This window comes from Podarcis vaucheri, assembly GCF_965113315.1.
Source record: "Podarcis vaucheri genome assembly, chromosome: 2".
Lineage (NCBI taxonomy): Eukaryota > Metazoa > Chordata > Lepidosauria > Squamata > Lacertidae > Podarcis > Podarcis vaucheri.
The window spans coordinates 36,471,214-36,492,668 of NC_138760.1; the positions used below are offsets into that span (position 1 = coordinate 36,471,214).

Here is a 21,455-nt window from a genome sequence, read left to right on the forward strand (position 1 = left end):
AGGTATTTTGCATTGTTTTGTTAATCAGACCCGAATGCTTTTATTCTATTATCTTTCAAAATCTGCTGTTTTCAAATCCAATGTCTAGGTCTTCTACATGCTGCCATACATTTGAAGTATGTCTTTGCCCACATTGTTTTGTGGATGCTTGCAAATTTTAAGCCCCACCTCCACAGCACTGGTGTAAGCTAAGGCTTTGTTGTCATAGCTACTGACAGTCAATTTAATTATAGTAAAAATCATTACAAACAGCACCCCTGAGAAACGAGTGGCTGTAATCTAATACTTACATGTAGAAACTCGTGAGAGAACAGTTATCTGAAATGTACTTTGAAATTGCTAATTATTCTTAACTCTTTTATTTCTAATCTTCAGTTTCATAAAGTATCGAAGTGGCTTACAACATTAAAAATATAATAAAACTACTCCATAAATATCCATACAGCGTAATTAAAAAGTCAATAAAACAGATAGCAGTTGGTTAAAAAGAGAAATTAATATTGTGAAGGCCTGGTTACAGGAACTAAATATCAGCTTTTACTACTTCTCCTGAGATTCGAAGGTCTGTTCAGTGTAAGAAATGAAAGCAAATAACTTGGTTTTTCCTTCCCAGCAGAAAGGAACCTCCCATATCATTGGGCATCTTCCCACTACCTCCAGGAGATGCACTTCTCACACCTGATAATCACAGAGGAACAGTGGAAACTCCTGGGTCAGATAATTGGAAGTTCCGTGAACTAAGTCAGCCACGTTCCCGCACCAGTTTAAAGGTGACCTAGTGCTTTTATTTTTCCCATCTGGTGAGGTTTTAATAATATGTTTCCTATGATGCATTGTGCCTGGTTGAAATCTAAGCCCCAAACTATCTTTCTTTAGTTCCTAATCTTCTTAAAATGAGACTCTTTCCAGGTGAGTTGAAGGTGAGTCTTTTTTCTATTATATGTTTTGATGAATGGGTCTCAGGTTGCACTGGACTATGGGGGAAGACCAGGACCTCAATTCTGGTTTTCCAGGTACACCACACCCTTTTCACCAGTTTTCTAGATGGGTAGAGTGCCTTTTCTAACTCCTCCATTTCTTGTCTCTCTGAATTAACTAATATTTCAAGCTACAGTTTTCTTTTAGATGGGTTGGGGTTATGTGTTAGGTTTTTTCAACTACACTATACTGCTCAGATAACTGTTGCATAACGTCTGTAACCTTTAGAAGTATTTAAGGTATCCTAGATTGTACAGTATCCACCTAGCAGGCATTTGTTAAGCTCTGAAGTGGTTTACTAAAATCCACTGAGTACAAGTCGGAAGTCCTTTCCATTTAAATTTCTTAGAATTCTTTAGGCAGTTCAATATCGAAATCTTTAATCAGTTGTTACAGCTTGGGGTTGATTATCCAGCAGCCAAAAGGTGATGTTCCTTGATCATTCTTCCATGTCTGTGTACAGCTAGGTGGATTATGTGCAAGTCAAATTGTCTGGTTAAGGGACATCTTTTGCACTCTTGGGACACTGTGAAACTGTATTCTGAAATGCAGAAACTAAAGTACTGTAAAGTAAACTGAGAAAAACAATGTCTCTGAACTTGTGCCTGATGCTTATTCTTTCATCATGTGTGCCATTTGACACAGCTCTAAAGCCCCTAGTTGCTCCACAATTTGTGCCAGTACATTCTGTGCCCCCACATCTCTCTTAGATCCTATGTATGTAGCCCATAGGAGGCCTTAGGTGAGTTGCATCCATATAGAGTGTCTCCCTGTCCCTTTGCAGTTGTAAAGTAGATTGTACACATGAGTGTGGAAGGTAAAGAAGGCAAAGAATAGGTAAAGGTAAAGGACCCCTGGACGGTTAAGTCCTGTCAATGGTGACTGTGGGGTTGTAGCGCTCATCTTGCTTTCAGGCCGAGGGAGCCAGCGTTTGTCCACAGACAGTTTTCAGGGTCATGTGGTTGGCATGACTAAACCATTTCTGGCACTGTGGAACACCATGACGGAAACCAAAGCTCATGGAAACGCTGTTCACCTTCCCGCCACAGTGGTACCTATTCATCTACTTGCACTGGTGTGCTTTCAAATTGCTAGGTTGGCAGGAGCTAGCAACGGGAGCTCACCCTATTGCAGGGATTCAAACCACCAACCTTCTGATCAGCAAGCCAAAGAGACTCAGTGGTTTAGACCACAGCGCTACCCGCAAAGAATATTGCACATTTAAGGTGGGATAGATAGTTAAAGGAAGTTGTCAAGAATGTACAGGCTATACAATTGGATTACGGAAGGGGACAGTAAAAAGATACAACTCTTGTAACCCGCTTTGTAAACCCTTCAGGCTAAACTGCATGCTTGGGGAGACTCCCTCCTAACCGATTAGCAAAACCATTTCTTGGGAAGAGCAAAATTTGCTAAGTTATGTGTCTATTCTACACAATACTCCATTCTGTGTTGTTGGGGTTTTTTTTGCCCTGCTCTTTCATGAAAGACATCAGGGTGGTCTTCCTAGTTCTTGCCCTACCTGTTTTATCCAAACAGTCACCCTGTGAGATTGGTTAGGGTGAAAAATGATAACGGTGTTAACACATAATGCCAAGTTATAGTTAATTCTAACCATGGTATGTTGAATATACCATGAATCATAGAAACATATAAACTGCAGCTTGTTTCTCCCAAGCTTGATTTGTTTCCCCCTCTGCTCTTGCCTCATACCTTTATAGCTGGACATATGCCTGGGGTGGCCAGATAAACCATGGTTAAGCAAGAATGCCAGGTTCAGACATAACACCAAACTGTAATTAAAATGAACCACAGTTTATAAGCAAACAGCAAACCATAGCATCGTATTCTGGCTTGTTGCCAGAAAACAAAAATGGTTAGTCTGCTGGGCCGGGTTCACACTTTGGCTAAATAGGCAATGGTTTTGCATTATGTGCTCAAGTCCCTTGGCTAGTCCAGTGAGCTTCACTACCAAGTGGGGATTTGAACCCAGGCTTTTCACTATTCTAAGTTTGATATTCTTGGTGGTAGTCAACTTAAGGTATACTCTGGGTAGACCAACTGATATTAATGAACCTAGCTTAGCCATATTAATTAATATCAATGAGCCTAAGTAAATCTTGGTTGAATGTCAGCCACTATTTGCCGACATACCCGCTGTTTGCCTAGGACTGTGCCTCCTGCCCCAGATGAATAGAGGAAGGGAAGGGGAGGGAAGGAGGAGAACGCATGATTTTTGAGGCCAGAATAGATGTCACATCACTTAGAATCGTAATGAGAAAGTAAGGAAAAACAAATTAATACCCGCAGTCAGTTTTGGATGAAGCATTAGCTAATGTTTGCCCAGACAGTTGGATAATTCAAGTGCAGGAGCAGAAATGCAGCAGTTGCAGTAGATCCGTAGAATTCTAATTATGAAACTGGGCTAATCTGTTTCTCGGTTAAACTATTCAAACTAAGCTCTGAGGTTTTCCTTGGCCCCCTTCTGTTGGCAGTTGGGCCATTTGTTGTGAGCGTTTTGTCTGCTAAGGTCAGTGAGTGGTCTGTGTGCTGCATTCTTTCCTGGATGCAGCTGGAATACAGACGTTGGGAAACGTTTAAACAAAAGTCAAGTTCTTATTCCGCTTGAGTGCGGAGCTCTGTGGATACACTTGGTTACGACTGCAGTTTCCTCTCCATGAGTGATTAGGCTAAATTACTGAGGAGTGTCGGAACTGTGTGGCTTTTTTTGGAAGAGTGGGTGAGATCCAAGAAATTGGGAGAGGAGAAGGGCAGTTGTATTAAATAGTGTACAGTACTTTTAAAATGTTCTACAAGTTTCTGGTTGGGGCAGGCTGTGAAAGCATGTTACTAGGCTTGACCATTATCATTTAGTATGCCCTGGACTGGGAGGCACAACTTGATGGAGATGCTCATCAGTTTCTAGCATGGAGTTATCTGATCTGCAGGAGAGAGTGAGGAACACTGGCTCGGGGCTGAGTGGTTGCAGTCCTAGACCAGAATCTAGTAATTTTCTCAGCCAGTTCAGAGTGAGACATTGAAGCAATGTATATATAGTTTATATTTAACATTTTATCACTTGAGTTTGGCCTTTAATATGGTTTAGATAATTTCCTCGAAATAGGATGGAAAATCAATCCATATAACATGCTGCTATCAATTCACTACATTTCCCCCTAGGAGGTAGTATTTATTAAGGTTTAATGATTAAAGTGGTCTTTATCTCTGCTTCATACTGATGTACTTACTACCAAAATGCACTTACTAGAGAGTAAGCTGAATTTAACATAGTGGGACTGACTTCTGAGTACACATAGGTTGTACTGTAAACCCTCAATTTTGTTTCCTCATAAGCAGTTTTGGAATAAATGTTGCCTCCTTCCACAAAGGCATGAAAGTACAAGCTTCTCCTTGAGTGGGTTTGTTACAGGCTGGACCAGGGAAGATACTTTATGACAAAACTAGAAGGATATAGACCCAAAGATGTTTGCGGCCTCGGTCCAGTATACCTGAAGGAGCGTCTCCACCTCCATCGTTCTGCCTGGACACTGAGTTCCAGTGCTGAGGGCCTTCTGGTGAGAAGAAGCCTCACTGCGAGAAGCCAGGTTACAGGGAACCAGGCAGAGGGCCTTATCGGTAGTGGCACCCGCCCTGTGGAACACCCTCCCACCAGATGTCAAAGAAATAAACAACTATATGACATTTAGAAGACATCTGAAGGCAACCCTGTTTAGGGAAGCTTTTAATGTTTGACGCACTATTGTATTTTAATATTTTGTTGGAAGCCGCCCAGAGTGGCTGGGGAAACCCAGCCAGATGGGTAGGGTATAAATAGTAAATTATTATTAAATTATTATTATTATTATTGCAGTCTCCGAATTGTCAAGCTTAAGCTAGAAGGATAGTCATATCTTGGCAAAAACACTTTGCTAAAGGGACGGAATTCACATGGCCCAAATCTGGAAGCTGAAAGAAGTGTTAAGAGGGCAGGTCAAGAGCCAAGAAATGGGGGGTTGGGGCGAGCAAGGCAGTCTGCTAGCAGGAGCAAGGGAAAACACAGGTGTGATTCAGAGAACAACCTGTGATGGTGGTTGCAATGATGGAAGAGTGAAGCAGAATGTTTGGATGGGACCTAGGTTAGGTGTTGGCAAATCTGGTACTTCTGGGCAAGGCCAAAGAGCTATGGTAGAATTGTTCACCAGGTCCCAGAATTGCCCTGATGCTGCAAGATTGCTGCTGGCAAAAGTGCTTCAGTGTACAGGATTTTTATTCAAGGTGAGGCACTGATATTTGCATCTGCCATATGTAGTATCTTTGTCACAGAGGAATGTGCTACCGCTGATGTTCTTCCCTCTTATCAGTTTCTTGGCAGACGCCCAAGCTTGGATCAGAATTATTTGCTAAGTATTTCATTGTCTGCAGTTGGGGCCATACTATATATAATGATACAGAAAACTAGTGCTTTAAGCAAGAGTCTGTCCCATTCATATGTAAAGCAGGGGATACAATTTAAATCTCAAAAGGGGTATAGGCAAGGAGTTGCTTGACCCTTCACCTTTCACGTATCTGACCTTGGAGAAGTGTCGTGAGAGGATTTTTGACATAACATTGAAATTGAGATTTTCTCTTTTTGTCATATGCCACTATAAATGGATCTGTTGAAATGCCACTCTGATGTACTTCTTTATGCAAATGCTAAGCAAGTGTTCTGTAAAGCTTTGAAATTTAATGCTGGATTGCCCAGTGTTGCATTTGTAGTTTCAGTCTGTTTCAACAATATGGTCGTAACCCGTTATTTTGCAGTATGAAAGAGGATCACAAGGACTTGTGTAGGCAAAATGTCTCTTAAATTCAGCTATGTTTTCTGCTTGTAATACACTTAGTTCTTACATTAGTTCCTGGAAAAAGTATGTTTTTTGAGCCATTGAGAATGATCTTGGAACTTTCCATGGCACAGTTTGCTCAACTGAATACTAAGAAGAAGCAGTACACTTTCTGTGTTGACCATTATTTTTTTACCTAACTTATAGAATTTCTCTCTCTCCTCCCTCCTTTCACTGTAAATGATTTCAAAGCACCTTGCAACAACAATAAAAACAAATAAATCAGACAAAAATGCACTGTCAAAAAGCATTTAAATCACGCGTATAGAAACAGCAGAGCCAGTATAAACAGTATCTAATTTTTTTAAGAGAGATGTTGAATACTTTTACAACCATGGGAGAATAGGACAGATTTTTCCTCGCTCCTGAAAGGTAACTAAGATGGTGTTATGCAGACATGTCTAGGAGGAGAACTGGCTCCAACATGTCTAGTATCCATCCGGTGACTGGGAATGTTATCATATAAATTCTGTAATTACTTTGAATTTCTCTACACTTTAGGATGAACTTTCTGATGTTAGCCAAGCAGGTTCCAAATGTACTACGCCAGTCTTAACTGCTGCTTCAGATGTCCTTGCGCCTGCTGAATCTCCCTCGAAAGACCACAAGGAAGGGCTTGAGAAGGACTCCGATATAGGGAACAAGAACATTGAAGTGCAAGTAGCCCAAGAAACAAGAAATGTGTCTATTGGTAAGTTCCTAGAATAGATTGTGTGGCTAGAGCCAATACTATGCACACTTTAAAACTGAATTTTTTTTCTGTCTTACGTGTAAATATGTGTGCGTACTAATTTCCAGAAGAATAGTTATTGATTAATATTTAGAGGAACGGGTGATGTTCTTGATTAATATTTAGGAAACATGGTGTTCTTGTGTAATAAGGTGCAAGTATGTTTGGGTGTGGTTATCACACTAGGGTTGGGGACAAAATTGTCCCCATGGCTTCCAAATCCATTGTATGGTCTATGAAGTATAAATATTCATACCTCCTTTATGTACTTAAATTAATAAAATGTACTTAGAATGAATTAATAAAATGTTAAAGATCTATAAACTGGAAAAAACTATTTCTTATATGGAAATGTGTTTTGTGCAGAAAGTGTCTTCTTTGTGAAGTCACCCTTGCAGTAAAAAATTACTGTAACATTTAAGGGGCAATGGAGTGGCCATTTAACTTGTTGGCAGTGTAATTTTATAGTTCAGATGTCGGTTCAGCCGTGAATCTCTCTGGTCTTTGGCAGTGCTTAATCTCATAATTTAGCCCTTGCTTCATTGGGGTTGCTGTGGAATTAAAATAAGATACATAGTAGTTCCCTTAAGCTCTTGGGATAGGATGAAAAAGAAATGGGAATAAATAGTTACTTCTGATCTGTTCCCCAGGTTCTAATGAAAATGAAGACAAATCTGAAGTTCAGGCAATCATCGAATCCACTCCAGAGCTGGATATGGATAAAGACCTTAGTGGATATAAAGGTTCAAGGTATTTTGCTGAACACTTCTCATCAGTAAAGATCTTCGGGTGGGGGAATGTACAGGGCAGGGTTCAGCTAAGTTGTTCATGCACTGGGCCTTTCCCCCCACCTCCTGTGCATCCCCATACCCCCTAGGCCTGCTCCGTATGACTGGGGAAACCCTCCAGAACAGGTTTAAGTGAAGGCGGGGGTGGGAGGAAGTCCCATTGCGCAGCAGACCTTGTTCCCTGCATGCATACTTAATGCTATGTTGAATTCCACTTATAAGCTCCCAACAGTCTTGTTGGGCTGATGCCAGGACCCCAAAGGCCTATACGTGGCCCACGTTGCATAGGACGCTTGGGAATGTCTGAAGCAATACAGTTGTCCACTGTGCTGCTGCTCTGCTTTTGACTGCCTGTCCGCCCAGTGCAAAGGGTCCTGATCTGCCGAGAAGATCAGAGCAGTTTGTTATGCAGCAGTCATTGTCCTTTTACTCAGGGTCTTCCAGAAGAGCTAAGAACAGTGTGTGTGAGAGCAGTAGCGAAGCTGCATGCTCTGCTACTGGGGGCAGAGAGCAGGCGGGGGTGTGGCTGGCGCCCCGGAGGGCGTGGCATGCTGTCCGCAGGGGTGTGGCACGCATCCTGAGGGTGTGGCTTGCGTTCTGGGGGCATGGTGTGCCACCTGTGGGGGCGTGGCGCCCGGCACGAGGGTGGGTGCGCGCCGCATGTCCGGGGAGGCCGCCATGATGGCACCCTGCTGGAATAGTGGTGCCAAGGGTGGTCTGCGCCCTCCGCACCCCGTTCCTCCGCCAGTGCAAGAGAGTCTTGTGCTGCTTCTGATCTGCTTAAGTGCTCCAGAATGCAAGGGCAGAGGATTCTTGGAGTGAGAAGTTAAGGACCTCCTACTGGTGCCGTGGGGAGGTGGGCCAGAGGAAAGGAGTGAAAGCCAGACAAGTGGATGAGAGGAAGAGTAACCCAGGTGACGAGCTGTGCATTTGGGGTAAAAGTGGGGAGGAAGCATTACCTTGACACATGTGCCTTATGCCTCTGCCCCATGACAGTTAAGGGCACCCACTGGTAGGTTTCTGGCACATAATTCTAGAGCCACACCTGACTGTAATGCCTGACTTATATTGGCGGTTGCCAATGTGGCGCCCTCCAGATGCTGTTGGACTACAACTCCCATCATCCTCAGTTGTTGGCTGTGCTAGCTGAGGGTTTATGGATGTTGTAGTCCAACAAAATCTGGAGGGCACCACATTGGCTACCACTGCTTATTGCAGCATTAGCTTTTATGGGCTAGAACCCACATTGTCAGACGCATGAAGTGATTTAGAAGACCATGTGCCCGCACATATTGACACTCATTTGTGTGCGTACATTTACATATTTTAAAAACTTTTATTCCCCTGACTTTTAAATTCCAATTCTGTTGTGCAGCACACCTACCAAAGGCATAGAGAACAAAGCATTTGATCGTAATACAGAATCACTGTTCGAAGAACTATCTTCTGCTGGCACTGGTCTGATAGGGGATGTGGATGAAGGAGCAGACCTACTGGGTAAGTGGGTATTCTCAAAAAATCCTGTTGATTTCCATCCATTTCTTCAGCTTAAGAACTGTGAAGGTAATTGTTCTGTGAGAGTTGAGGAATGAAGTTGTTGAGAAAAGTATTCATGTTCAGTACTTCGTTTTAAGTAAGCTTCTTCTATATATAAAATGGTTACTAATTAAAAATGGTGAAGTTGAAAACATTCAGTCTCCTACATGAGGTTTTTACCAAAGGGAGTCTTTTGATTATTTATTCAGAACTCTGCTTTAGTGCAGTCCTAGGTTGCACTCAGAAGTAAGTTCCATTGAGTCCCTGATAGGTTTGGGTAAGGTTTCAGAGCAGGTGTAGCAGCTACTCACCAGGTGAGAAGGAAGTCATGTGACATGGGGAGGATATCTGAAACAGCGCCCAGAACCATCAGCCTGTACAATAATATGCAGAGGCACAAGACTACCTGAATAATGAAGTGAATCAAGCATTTGCTCTTGAGTTTTTAAGGACTGGTGAAATAACCAGTTTAATTTGGTAAATAGCAAGCTGAAAATAGAGCCCTCATTGGCTGCTCCTGTCTCTTTTGGTCATCAGCATACAAGGGCAGGAGGGGGCCTCATTTCTGAAATACGGTCATCCTCCATTCTTTGATATGCAGAGGTCCCTCTCGATACCCTTTCTAACGACCCCCATCCAGATCCATTACAGCCTAGATGATTTTTCCAGATCGGAACTTCTCCACCAGCTATAGTTAAAGGAGATGAGCCCAGTTCCACAGTCAGTTCTGTTAAAGAATGTAAGACTATCCCCATTAGGAGGATTGCTAAACCTACATAATAAATAAACCTAGCACTGCTCAAACTTTGTAGATTCCAATTTGATGCAAATCAAGGCCCAGTAGCAGTTTGGTGGGTTGGTTCTTGCAGGCTGTCAGCAGATGTCTTCTGCAGTGTCAAACATTGGCATCATATGGAATCAGTAAGCCAGATGCCTCTATAGCAGCCCTATACTCCGCTGTAAGAGGGGCACATTTTGTAATGTACACTATTTCCCCAAGCAGATTTTCTATTTTGGGTCACGAAGAAGACCAAAGAGGCCCATTTAAAAGGATCAGAAAAAGGCAAATGTTTGTAATTGCTAAATATTATTTTGGACTGTGAGCCTAAGATTCTAGCTAGCCATGGGCACAATAGAAGATGAAGGTTTGGTTACTGAGTGGAAAAACTCAAGCTGAATGGGATTCGCCTGCCCCTCTCTCTCCTGTGCTTCCAGAAAAGTCTCTAGAGGGTCAGTGGCCCCTTCTGAAGAGCATGCAATGAGGAGTGATGGGCTGCAGTGGGAAGAGGGAATCGCCCAAAATCAGCTGTAGGCCAAGTTTGCAAAATGTCATATTTGCAGAGCTACAAGCGAGACCTTGAATTCAGATTTAAATTCAGCAAATGGAATAGTAGTCTATAAGTACTCACAGAAGGAAACAATGTTGACAAGGGAGTGTTTCCAGCTGATCAGGAAGAAAAATAGACAGCTACCCAGTTGTGTCGCATCTCTGGGATGGTTGCCATGACTTTGTGTGAAAATGTCAGAATTGTTCAGGTTAGCCAGAATCCTCACTTCCTTTTAGTGTACATGCCTGAACTGTGTAACCCAAGCACAAGCATTAAAGGGCCAGGTGGTTGAGCTCAACTGCCGTGCTCCCCCTGATAGAGCACATATGTGTGCCTTCTCCATACCACACACTCCAGATTCTGTTGAGCAATTGAGGTAGGCCAATATCACTTGGCAACTGCGGCTAGTGGGATTGCTGTTTTGTCTGTTTCCCTATGGCGCAACTTCATTTTTATGCTACAATGTCAGCACAGCATGGTATATGCCAGGCACTGCTGCAGTCATGGGAATGAAAATAAAGGTTTCAGTAGTAGTTCTGCTCTTTCTGGAGTTGAGCAGGAAACATGCCCTGGCATAGCCCAGGTGCCAGGATTTTTTTTTATTTTATTGGAAGGTAGTTACCCTAGTTACAAAACTCTGCATGTAGCCTCAGCTAGAATTATGCGTTTCAACAGATCTGCTGCAGATACTCAAGTACATTTTCTTCTCTTTGTGGTGGGCAATATAAATTTCATTCATCTATTTCAAACAGCATTTATGATTTGACTTTATTTAAAAATTAAAAAAGCATTACAAGTATTTGGCTTTCGAATAAGGGGGAGTCACATATGTAGCTTGGTGAATAGCATCAGTCTTCTCCATTCGTTGTCCTCTGAAATTAAGTTGGCTGATTTGAATGAATATACGATGGACAGCATTAACTAGTGAAATGGAGAGTCTTGACTCTACTGATGTCCTTTTAATGGGTTTATTAATGAGTTGCTTTTAAAGCTCTTGATGTCTGTTTTAAGAGAGGGTTGCAAAGACAACTCGCATAGCCCGGATTAGGGATGAGGAACCTGCTACCCTCCTGATGTTGGTGGAGCACAGTTTCCATCACTCCTGACCTTTGGCCATCATGGCTGGATGGGAATAGAATCCAACATTTGAAGGGTAGGAGGATCCCAGACTTTAGCCTGGATCTTCTAGGATTTGAAGGGAAACGACTAAATGCGGCAGAATAATCCTAATGTGTTTATACAGAAGTCCTACTGAGTTCAGTGGGACCCAATTTGAAATAAGTGTACATTTTGTATGAAATGCCCTGTTTTGTAGCGTGATATGCAATATATCTGCTGTTTGACTTATGGAGCATGGTTCCACAATGTTAGTTTACATGGGATTCTCCAATTTTCTTTCTCTTGGGCTGCATACCCAGGGGAATATTCTGGTGTGTATGCTTTTTATATTTTCAAAAGTGATTGTTTTGAAGTTCAATATTCTTGGCTGCTGCTATCATAATATATGTTGTTATTTTGGTTTTTATCCTGCTTGGTATCTTCCCCCCCCCCCCAACCATTTTGTTTGATAATCGTTTCTCTGTTAGGGACACCAGCAGTTAAAAGTGTAGTGCAAATAACTCAAGTCTATCTCTACGAACAGCAATTTTTGAAATCCTCAAAAAACTCAAACTTCAGCCACTTTTGAAGAAAAGACCCATTATTTTCTACAGCTATAGGCAGATACTGGCCCTAGTTCTGTCTTGTGAAACCACCCAAACATGGAGAAGCAGTTGGAAATAAGAACAGGGTTTGAAGTATTTTGTATTCTCATTTTGTATCCTCCCTGGGGTCTGGGGATGAAGGGCAGTATAAACAAACCAACCAGCAAACCTTCTGAAACCATCATGACTGTTTGCTGATCACTGAGTACAGGGCCCCCTTCTTTTGTATTTAAAGCACAAGCACATGTCAAACGCATTGTAGGATGTAAATTGAAGAGCTGGCTAGTTGGAGGGCATGAAGAATGCATTGTGATGCTGCTATCCTGGCAGAATGAGGGCAGGGTTCCTTTCTCCTGTGCAGCAAGTGCAGTACAGTGGTGCCTCACAAGACGAAAAGAATCCGTTCTGTGATTCTCTTCGTCTAGCGGTTTTTTTGTCTTGCGAAGCAAGCCCATTGAAGGATTAGCGGATTAGCGCTATTAGCGGCTTTTAGCGGCTTATCTGCTGATCGGATCAGCTGATAAGCGGCTTAGCCGCTTAGAAAAGGGGGGGGGAGGAAAAAAACCCAGCAGGAACTCGCAAGACATTGTCGTCTTGTGAAGCAAGCCCATAGGAAATTCGTTTTGCGAAGCACCTCCAAAACGGAAAACTCTTTCGTCTAGCGAGTTTTCCATCTTGCGAGGCATTCGTCTTGCGGGGCACCACTGTACATAGGAAGCTGCCTTATACTGATTCAGACCACAGATCCACCTAGCTCGGCATTGGCAGCAGCTCCTCGGGGTTTCAGGCAGAGTTCTCTCCCATCCCTACCTGGAGATTGAACCTTCTTGAGACCTTCTGCGTGCAAAATAAGTGCTCTGCCATTGAGCTGCAGCCCCTCTCCAACAGGGAGACTTCTTGCAGGTGGATTTTGATCTGTGCATCTGCGTCAGCACTGTGAGAGCGGCCACATAAAAGCGAGATACCTTGTTTCCTTGGCATCAGTCAGCATTCCATGTCCTTTAGAGAATATGATCCTTGTTTCTCAGAAGAGTACATTCAGTATGCTTAAGGAATCGAGGAGCAAGATATTGGCCTTGTTCCAGTGACTTCGTCCACTACTCCAGTGGGTGCACAGAGCTCCCCTCCTTGTGCAGGTACTTACCTGTTCATTTCAATAGAGTGGGCACTTTGTGGTGTAAATATATGGACTTGCCCTCCCTGCCTCCTGCCAGGTGAGCAGTGCAGCCCATTTGCTGCGGAGAAGCACTAAATTACTACGTGCTTATTCTGTTTGAGGAGTTGGTCTCATTTGCTCAGTTTTGCAAATACATGTGTAAATAGCAAATACGTTTCAACGCTATACACATTTTAGCAGGGTCTTAATTTTCCTAGATTTGCCCAGAAACCTGTAACCTTTCATTGGCCTGTGTTCTAAGATTGATGTAAGAAGCGAAGGCCAGTTTAAACACCCAGGGTTTATTTATGGTGAGCCATCAAGAATGTAGCTATGACATTGCCACTTCCCCAAAATATTACTGGAATGTTATAACTTTATATACCTTTCAGAGGTCTGAAATGTGTAGCTGTTGGTATATTATAAGCTGTAAAGGTCATCCCCATAATCCCCAGCTGCCAGTGTTTGTAACACCATTTATACCAAGCATCCCCAAACTCAGCCCTCCAGCTGTTTTGGGACTACAATTCCCATCATCCCTGACCACTGGTCCTGTTAGCTAGGGATGATGGGAGTTGTAGTCCCAAAACAGCTGGAGGGCCGAGTTTCGGGATGCCTGATTTATACCAACAAACCATGTACGGTCTCCACTGTCCCTTCCCCAAAAAGATACTGCAGTGATGGGAAAAGTGCGGAATAAGGCAACTAAAATGGTCAAGAACATTTTCTGCTTTGTGGAAACCCTTAAGCATTTGGGACTTTAGGAAAAGAAAAAGGGATGATGTGGGACAGGTAAATTATGTGTGGCTTGGAAAGACTAGATGGGTGGGTGTGTCCTTTTGGCTTTGCCTTGGGTTTATTAAGTTAAATTGGGCACTACCTTATTTTCATATGTGTGTGTGTGAGTGTGTGTGTGTGAGTGTGTGTGTGTGTTCACACCCACCCACACCCACGCCTTCATCAAAAAGAACCAAGGAAAGTAATTCAAAGCGAACCAAAGAAAGAAGTGCGTGGCTGACATGCAACCCATAATTAACTGATTAAATTCCCTATTTTAAAATGTGGTGATGGCCATGGGCAGGGGGCTTCAAGAGGCAGTGGCAGGAGGTGGGGATTAGTCAGTCTTGAAGGGTGTACGTCTTTCTACAACCTCCCTGGCTAAATGGAAACCCTATTTTCAGCAGTGTTACCTTTCGGGATTTAGATTCCTGGGGACAAACTAAAGAAGAAAGGCTGTTGCTTTCATAGCCTCTTTACAGGTTTCTTGGAGGTTCCAATGTTAGAGATGGGATGCCGGACTAGAGCAATGCTTGGTCCACTGAGGCTTCTCCTAGATCTTGACCATACTTTTTGACACTACTCTCTTTTAACTGTTTATGTCTTACTATATGAGTCATTTTTAAATGAGAACATAATTTGGCTTCAGACGTTTACTGCTGGCTTTGCTTTGAAATCACTCACATCTCTAGTATTGTGCTGTACCTCACTCATACTCCTCTCCTTACATGAAATATTTCTTCTTCTTCTTGCTCTTCATGGGATTCATGGGCTTTAAAGACCTTAATTTCTTTGGTAAGGTATCATCTCATTTGGGGAACATTTGCAAGGGCGTTGCATTGTCTTTGAGCTTTTTCATGTTCTGCATCTCTTCTCTGTGTTGTGACACGGCTTTCAGCATCAAATATACGTAATTTAAATTTGTAGTGTAAACTTTAATTGATTTTCAACACTTGTTTTAATACAATTTATTTTCTGCAAGAGCAGTTAAACATTGGATTCTTGGACTGAAAATATTTTGCATTGTTCTTCTGGGCTTCAGAGAGCCTACCTGTTGAACACTTTAAAAGTCCAGCAAGATTTAGTTTTGAAAACTGTTGTTTTCAGCTATTAAGGAATCAGGTGCTTCGATAAACTCCAAGAACTATCCTACCTGCATAGGTTGTTCTTCCATTTTTATATTTTATTGACAGTTTGACAGGTGGCTTGAGAAGTAGTATGCAACACTATTAAATAAATGATTGAATACATTTCAGTGGAGGAAGCTAATCTGCGTGCAAGCAGTGCAGTTCCTTCCATTGAAATTAATGTGGAGTCCCACTTACATAGTAGCCCCACATGAACCTCGGAGCAGCATACACTAAACTCTGTATCAGGGTGCATAAGTTTGAGAACTGGCACTTGCACTAGTAATTTCAATGTTTTTAAGCTGTTTACTCTGTTCTGTCTTTGCAAGGAATGGGTCGTGAAGTTGAAAACCTTATCTTAGAAAATACACAACTGCTAGAAACCAAGTGAGTAACTTTTTCAGCTGTTGAACATAGAATTTCTTCTGCTAAACTTGTTTTAAAATTGATCATGAGACTGGTTGCTGGTTCATAAAGGATATAATCAATTATTCCCAAGGCCCTTGTTCCATATATCCACGTGACAGATGTAGGTTAGTTGATGCTTTAGGTGTTTGCACTATTCTGATCTCTAATGGTTAATATAATTAATATAATAGGCTGTCTAGTCATGCTGGCCACATGACCCAGAAAGCTGTCTCTGGACAATCGCCAGCTTCCTCGGCCTAAAGTGCCGCAGCCCCATAGTCTTCTTTGGCTGGACTTAACCATCCGGAGGTCCTTTACCTTTTACCTTACATATTCCTTTAGTTCATGAAAGGTACAAAATTACAAAACGCACAGGGAATGTCAGAACACTAGAGCTTGGGTTTCTTAAGTGTAGCTGACCATCAATAGCTTCAGGACAATCAGAAACAACTCTCCCTCATTCACTAATTTGTTTGTTCCCAAGAGCAGTGCTTTTTTTTCTTTAAAAATATTTAGGGGTGCTCTCATTTTCCTACTTGAAATACTGCCCCTCAATGAGGCCAAACTTAGATTCACAAAATGTTTATGGGTATGCGTACCCCCAGGAAAAAGCACTGTCCAAGAGGATCTGTTTAGATGTTGCAGAGCTAGACTAGTTTAGGCGGGGCTAACGTTTTTGGGGCACAGGGTTCACCAACCCTCTGGGGCCACACGCAGTTGTGGACATGGCCAAAAGAGGGCGTGGCCACTCAGCACTCTCACATGTGCGCAGACACCCACAGGCATACTGCCCCCCCCCCCAGGTGTACAGATCAGATAAGGAGGTGGGTTATTGCCGAGTACTGTGTTCACTTACCCGTATTTTTCGCCCTATAAGACGCACCAGACTATAAGACGCAACTAGTTTTTGGAGGAGGAAAACAAGAAAAAAAAATATATTCTGAATCTCAGAAGCCAGAACAACAAGAGGAATTGCTGCAGCGCAAGCAGCGGTCCCTTTTGCTATTCTGGCTTCTGGGATAGCTGCACAGCCTGCATTCGCTCCATAAGACGCACACACATTTCCCCTTACTTTTTAGGAGGAAAAAAGTGAGTCTTATAGAGCAAAAAAATACGGTAATCATTTTTGCTGCTGTCAAATTTAGAGGGGTCCTGGGGGGCAATATTAGACACCCCCCAAATTGAGGGTTAGACAACCCTGAGCTAGTCCAATATGGCATATTATACTATTTGCCGAATAAAAACAAATGTTGCAAACTAAGTTTTGTGCAAGCTATTGAAACTACTGCTGTGAATAGAAACGGGACACAAAATATGAATCTGGGGCAGCCAGTGCCAACTTAATGCTGTGGCAATTGTTCCATCAGGGCAAACATTTCAGCTGGCCAGATGTGGTGATGCACCCTCCCCATACTGCTCTGGGGATTCTCCTTGTGGAAGTTGTAGTGCAGGCTTCCGCTAGTGGGACTCATTAGTTTCATACTGCCCAAAGCTATTTTTGTAAGTGGGGGGAGGGGTATAACTCTTTGTCGCTTGAATTCCTATGATAGGATTGAAATAACGGTCGTAAAAATAAATAGATCAATTTCTGTGATACTGGTAAAGATAAAGGAACCTCTGATCATTAAGTCCAGTCGTGACCGACTCTGGGGTTGCGGCGCTCATCTCGCTTTATTGGCCGAGGGAGCCGGCGTACAGCTTCCAGGTCATGTGGCCAGCATGATGAAGCCGCTTCTGGCGAACCAGAGCAGCACACGGAAACACTGTTTACCTTCCCGCCGGAGCAGTACCTATTTATCTACTTGCACTTTGACGTGCTTTCGAACTGCTAGGTGGGCAGGATCAGGGACTGAGCAACAGGAGCTCACCCCGTTGCGGGGATTCGAACTGCCGACCTTCTGATCAGCAAGTCCTAGGCTCTGTCGTTTAACCCACAGTGCCACCCGCGTCCCTCATGTGATACTGGTAGAAATGACCTAATTACAGCTATCTTTGTTGTCTTCAGAAATGCCTTGAATGTGGTGAAGAATGACTTAATAGCAAAAGTAGATGAGCTCACCTGCGAGAAGGATGTGCTGAAAGGAGAGCTGGAAGCTGTAAAACTGGCCAAACAAAAGCTTGAAGAGAAGAACAAGGAATTGGAAGAAGAACTTAGAAAGTGAGTGTAATACGCATGTTTCATGTACAGCAGAGAAGATCTTACCAGGGATTCTGCAACTAACTTCACTGATAACTCTTGCATCTTGTTTAGAGCCCGTGCGGAAGCAGAAGAAGCGAGGCAAAAAGCAAAGGAAGACGATGATGTATGTAATTGTATTGGCAGCTTTTTATCTAATCCTGTTTCTTATTTGTGTAACATTGCTCTTAAAATACCCTGACCTTTTGAAAGAGTTTTTGAGAAGAAGTGTGCACTTGTCCTTTCTTTATCTGCTGCAACTCCTCTTGCAGTTGTAGAGTGGACTATGACATCTGGGGGATGCTGAATTAGTCTGCTTCCTCCACCCCACTCCTCCTTTGGACACCAAGGGTCTGTGAGGGGCTGCTTCCATTGTTGGCACTGTCTCTTCCCGCCCATTACTGCACTTTATATATAGCTATAAACACCTGTAAATTATTTCGAAACGACTGGTCTTAGGCCCTTAGCGCAGTTCATTGGTGATGGAAGAGAAAGTAACTCCTCCTTAAACTGTACATAATTTGCTACATTCTTGGTTCTCTTTTTTCCCCACCCCCATGTGCAGAGTGACATTCCTACTGCTCAGAGAAAGCGATTCACTCGGGTTGAAATGGCCCGTGTCCTCATGGAAAGAAATCAGTATAAAGAGCGGCTAATGGAGCTCCAAGAAGCAGTGCGATGGACTGAGATGATACGGCAAGTGCAGTTTTCTTATGCTTGTTCATAGTATTTGACGGTTATGGTTGCAATGCTGGATAGCGCTCTCTCTCTCTCTCTCTCTCTCTCTCTCATATAATTGCAGTGGGTTGGACTAAATAATCCTTTGGTCCCTTCCAACTGTACCAATCTGTGATTTTGTGAAACTGCTGCTATTATTGTATTGCATTGTGGAGAGTAGATTATTTTTAACAGTAAAAGGGGGCAGGGCCATCAAAGGGGAAGGGCTGTAGCCCTTCTACATACTTCGCATGTAGAACATCCCAGGTTAACTTCCCAAGTAGGGCTGAGAGAGAGTCCTGCCTGAAAGCCTAGAGCAGCGGTTCTCAACCTGTGGGTCCCCAGATGATGTTGGACTACAACTCCCACCATCCCTGAGCTCTGGCCTTGCTAGCTAGGGGTGATGGGAGTTGTAGTTCAACAACATCTGGGGACCCACAGGTTGAGAAAGGCTGCTCTAGAGAGTTGCTGCCAGTCAGGGCAGAAAATAATGAGCCAATGTTTCTCAAGCTTGTGTGTCCAGCTGTTGTTGGACTACAACTCGTATCATCCCTGACTTCTGGTCCTGCTAGCTAGAGATGATGGCAGTTGTAGTCTGGCAACAGCCGGGGAACCAGGTTTGAGAAACACTGAGCTAGATGGACCAGGCAGCTTCCTACCCTCCCCACCCATTGCTTAGCTCTTGGCATTCCCCCCCCCCACCCAAAAGCTGGGCACACATTTAGTATCATATCTCTGAATAAAGAGATGGTGCTTGGCAGACAGACCCCAAGGAGATGATCTGCAGCAGTAGGAGGGGCGTAGTGCACCTCTCACTTTGAACTTCTTCCCTAGGCACTCCTGTACTTTTAACATCTCATTTGACTGCCACCTAATGGTTGGATGTGATTGCTACAGTTTAGTTTTACTACGGAAAGATATTTAGACCTCTTTGTGACTAAGTTGACTTGTTTTGCATGAGCCACTTTCTACCATGGAGCAGTCCCCATATTCCTTGCACATGCAGCTTTTGCAGCCATAATGCTTGGTACTTCCTCTTCTGAAATTATTTTGTACACTTGGCTGTTTGGAACTGCTTTCCTAATGCATGCATGAGGTGGACAAAACCGTCATTGAGCAGTGGATGATCTTGTCAGGAACTTAACCTGTAAAATCAGCAGTGAACAAAAAAACAGATTGAAAAGCGCTTGATGCCCTTACACTGTTTACCCTTCACCAGATAGACTTCATCAGATATATGTGTGTGTGTTATACCCTTCACCAGATATATGTTTGTGTGTTTTTAGGGGATGAGCGGTCAAAATAGTAACTTGAATTTTTAGAATATGCAGATACTAATTTTGTTGAACAGTAATCTAACTTCATGTACAACTAAACCCAGAACAGGTTTAGAGGGCATGTGGCAGATACACAGGAAGAAGAATGGAAATGTCTTTCTGCTCAAACAGGCCTTGTTCTGCAGACACATGCCCCACTTAGCACTATGTTAAATTGCACCCTGTTTATTCAGCAATCCCTCCCCACCCACCTCATCAATTTAATAGTATTGTATCTTGCAATCAGACAAGAGCCGTTTGCTACTTTGATGTGTTGTGCAGAGCATTCTAGGTCATCCTATTGCTCAGCTAATTAGCTTTTGATTTTTTTCTTCAGGGCATCACGAGAAAATCCAGCCATGCAAGAGAAGAAGAGATCAAGCCTTTGGCAGTTGTAAGTACTGAAACGCAATCAGATGCTGGTATTATGCACAAAAGCCTTTTTTGTTTCTTTACTGCGCAAGGAACCAATAACAACAAACCTATTTTCTCTTTGCCGTCTAGAATGCCAACTGGGTAAGACTGACCTTAAAGACAGATTGTAAGATGCATCTTGCAATGTTGGTTATGCACTTGGCCGAGAAACATAACTGCCTTAATCTAATTGTGGCATTAAAAAGAAGAAACCAGAATTCTAACACAAGAGTGCAGAGTTTTGTTAGCAGCTGTTCTATGAATATGAAAGTAAACTGAAGTTTGGGTAGCTTTTGGTGTGGTTTGCATATAATTTCAAGTACCCCAGAACTTGGTGTGAGAATTTGTGAAGTGCTAATTTATGTTCCTTGTTCTAAACGTAATTACTGAAGCCAAATGTGAGAGAGTACTAAAATTGTGAGAGATTAATTATTGTGTGATTAAATATTAAAATATTGTGTATCCCAGAAGTTATTTTATTTAATACTTTTTGGGGGTTTTAAGATTTAATAGAAATCTTTGGGCTCCTGTCTAAAGAGTAGTGAATCTGCAGGACTTGGCTGTGAAGGTGCTGGATTCTTGTGGGACTGTGTTTCTTTTACCTTTATTGTAGTTCATATTCTGAACTGAAACCAATCTTGTCCATCCCTACCTTTTGCTGTGGGGAAACAGAATAGTACATTGAAGTTATGGATCCTCTATATCTGGACTCATAGTCTGGTAGTCTAGTAAACTTGCACTCGGTGGCATACACATGATATACACAATGATATTTAGGTTATATGAAATGCTTTGGGCAAACCATCTGCAATCCTTACAACAATCTTGTAGGCTATGCCAGATTTATCTCCCTGTTATAAATAATGGTGAGATGGAGGCAGCATCCTGCCTAAGGAACATTTACCAAGCTCCATGATGAGTTGTGTGACTTATGGAGCAAAGCTCATGCTTTTAATCACTATGGCACATCAGCTCAGATAATGATCAAACTGCTTGTGTGCCTATAAATTTTGGGGAAACTATACTGTTTATCAATGCTTCAGAGCCTGAATTACTGAGTGGGGTTGCCTATGGTGGCCTTAACTATCTCGGGTCTAGAAATTTGCTATACAGATAGAGAAGCATTTCAGATTTTCAGGTGGAGGAGTCCAGCCCACCCTGTGACCTCAGAATGAAGGGCAGGCAATAAAAAGATGGAAATTAAAGTAAATACATGAAAATAAAAATAGGAACCAGCATCACTTTTTTTTGGTACCAGCCCTGTATTTTATAGAAAGCTGTTTTTAACACCACCAGAGCATTCTCTAGCCCCTGCATAAATGCCAAGTCTTTATCTTCATTCTTGGCTTGAATGTGCATGGAATAGTTATTATGAGTGTTGCAAACGTAATGCTGCTGTTCTGATGGTGTGAGCTGTG

At 42.7% G+C, this 21,455-nt stretch overlaps 1 protein-coding gene across 6 annotated transcripts in view; it reads left to right on the top strand.

Annotated features, from left to right (window-relative positions):
* The window catches only part of SPAG9 (sperm associated antigen 9), a 76,516-nt gene that overhangs the window by 30,174 nt on the left and 24,887 nt on the right, over positions 1-21,455 (top strand). For 3 of the 6 annotated variants that reach the window (XM_082211024.1, XM_082211026.1, XM_082211028.1), the window contains 9 exons: positions 614-770; positions 6,363-6,552; positions 7,242-7,341; positions 8,755-8,876; positions 15,336-15,393; positions 17,420-17,572; positions 17,666-17,717; positions 18,156-18,286; positions 19,961-20,017. In XM_082211024.1, the coding sequence (XP_082067150.1) occupies positions 614-770; positions 6,363-6,552; positions 7,242-7,341; positions 8,755-8,876; positions 15,336-15,393; positions 17,420-17,572; positions 17,666-17,717; positions 18,156-18,286; positions 19,961-20,017 (1,020 nt within the window). The remainder of the gene's footprint in view (positions 1-613; positions 771-6,362; positions 6,553-7,241; positions 7,342-8,754; positions 8,877-15,335; positions 15,394-17,419; positions 17,573-17,665; positions 17,718-18,155; positions 18,287-19,960; positions 20,018-21,455) is intronic. The other 3 variants (XM_082211025.1, XM_082211027.1, XM_082211029.1) reach the window with 1 other exon arrangement.